The sequence below is a fragment of the Eimeria mitis genome, genomic scaffold (assembly GCF_000499745.2).
Source record: "Eimeria mitis Houghton genomic scaffold, Emh_scaff911, whole genome shotgun sequence".
NCBI lineage: Eukaryota > Apicomplexa > Conoidasida > Eucoccidiorida > Eimeriidae > Eimeria > Eimeria mitis.
Window position 1 is genome coordinate 8,176 of NW_013576707.1, and position 1,127 is coordinate 9,302.

The window sequence follows — 1,127 nt, forward strand, 5'->3', positions numbered from 1 at the left end:
ATTACTGCGGCTGTTGTTGCTGCTGGTGCTGCTGTTGCTGCTGTTGTATTTGTTGCTGTTGCTGCTGCTGTTGCTGCTGTTGCTGCTGCTGTTCTTGTTGTTGTTGCTGCTGTTGCTGTTATCGTTGCTGCTGCTGTTGGTGGTGCTGTACGTGTTGCTGCTGGTGTTTGTTTTGCTGCTGTTCTTGTTCCTGCCATTTCTGCTGCTGTTGCTGCTGCTGTTGCTGCTGCTGTTGCTGCTGCTGTTGCTGCTACTACCTCTTCCTCTGTTTCTCCTCCTCCTGCACCTGCTCCTACTGTCTCTACTACTACTACTACTGCTGCTGCTGCTGCTGCTGCTGCTGCTGCACCTGCTCCCACTGCGGCTGCTGCTGCACCTGCCCCTCCTGCTGCTGCTGCACCTGCTCCTACTGCTGCTGCTGCTGCTCTTCCTCCTCTCCTCCTGCTGCACCTGCCCCTCCTGCTGCTGCTGCACCTGCCCGTACTCCTGCTGCTGCTGCTGCTGCTGCTGCAGGGTTTAGAGCGTCTAGCAGAGGAGGTGACTGGGCCCCGTTGTTTGGGTTCTTGCGGGCTGGAGCGGGGCCTCTTAATAACCGAACCAAATATAACAAACAACACCATCAGAGAAACTTTCGCTGAACTTGCCTTTGAAACGCTACAGGCAAGGATGCTGCTGCTGCTGCTGCTGCTCCTGCTGCTGCTGCTGCTGCTGCTGGTGCGGGTGGTGGTGGTGGTGGTGGTGCTGGTGATGGTGCTGGTGATGGTGCTGGTGGTGGTGGTGGTCATGGTGGTGGTGGTGATGGTGCTACTGGTGGTGGTGCTGCTGCTGCTGCTGCAGTTTAGGGTTTAGGGTTTAGGTTGCTGCTGCCGTTGCTGCTGCAGTGTTGCTGCTTCTATTGGTAATCGTCTTCGCTCTTGCTGCTGCTGTTGCTGCTGCAGCGAGCTTCTCAGCAGCAGCAACAGCAGCAGCAAGTTGTGCATGAGCAGCAGCATTCACGCTGCGTGGTACTGTTCATTATCTGCTGTTGCTGTTTCTGCTGCCGTGTCTGCTGCTGCTGCTGCTGCTGTTGCTGCTGGTAATGCTGCGATTCACGGGGAATCCGCTGCTGCTGCTCATGGGCAGCAGCA

General features: G+C 56.7%; 1 protein-coding gene across 1 annotated transcript in view; it reads right to left on the reverse strand.

The window, feature by feature from the left end:
- The window catches only part of EMH_0025180 (uncharacterized protein), a gene marked incomplete at both ends in the record, with an annotated part of 954 nt that extends 169 nt beyond the window's left edge, over window positions 1–785 (reverse strand). The window contains one exon of the mRNA XM_013502413.1: window positions 1–785. Coding sequence (XP_013357867.1) covers window positions 1–785 — 785 coding nt within the window.
- Window positions 786–1,127: the final 342 nt, after the last annotated feature.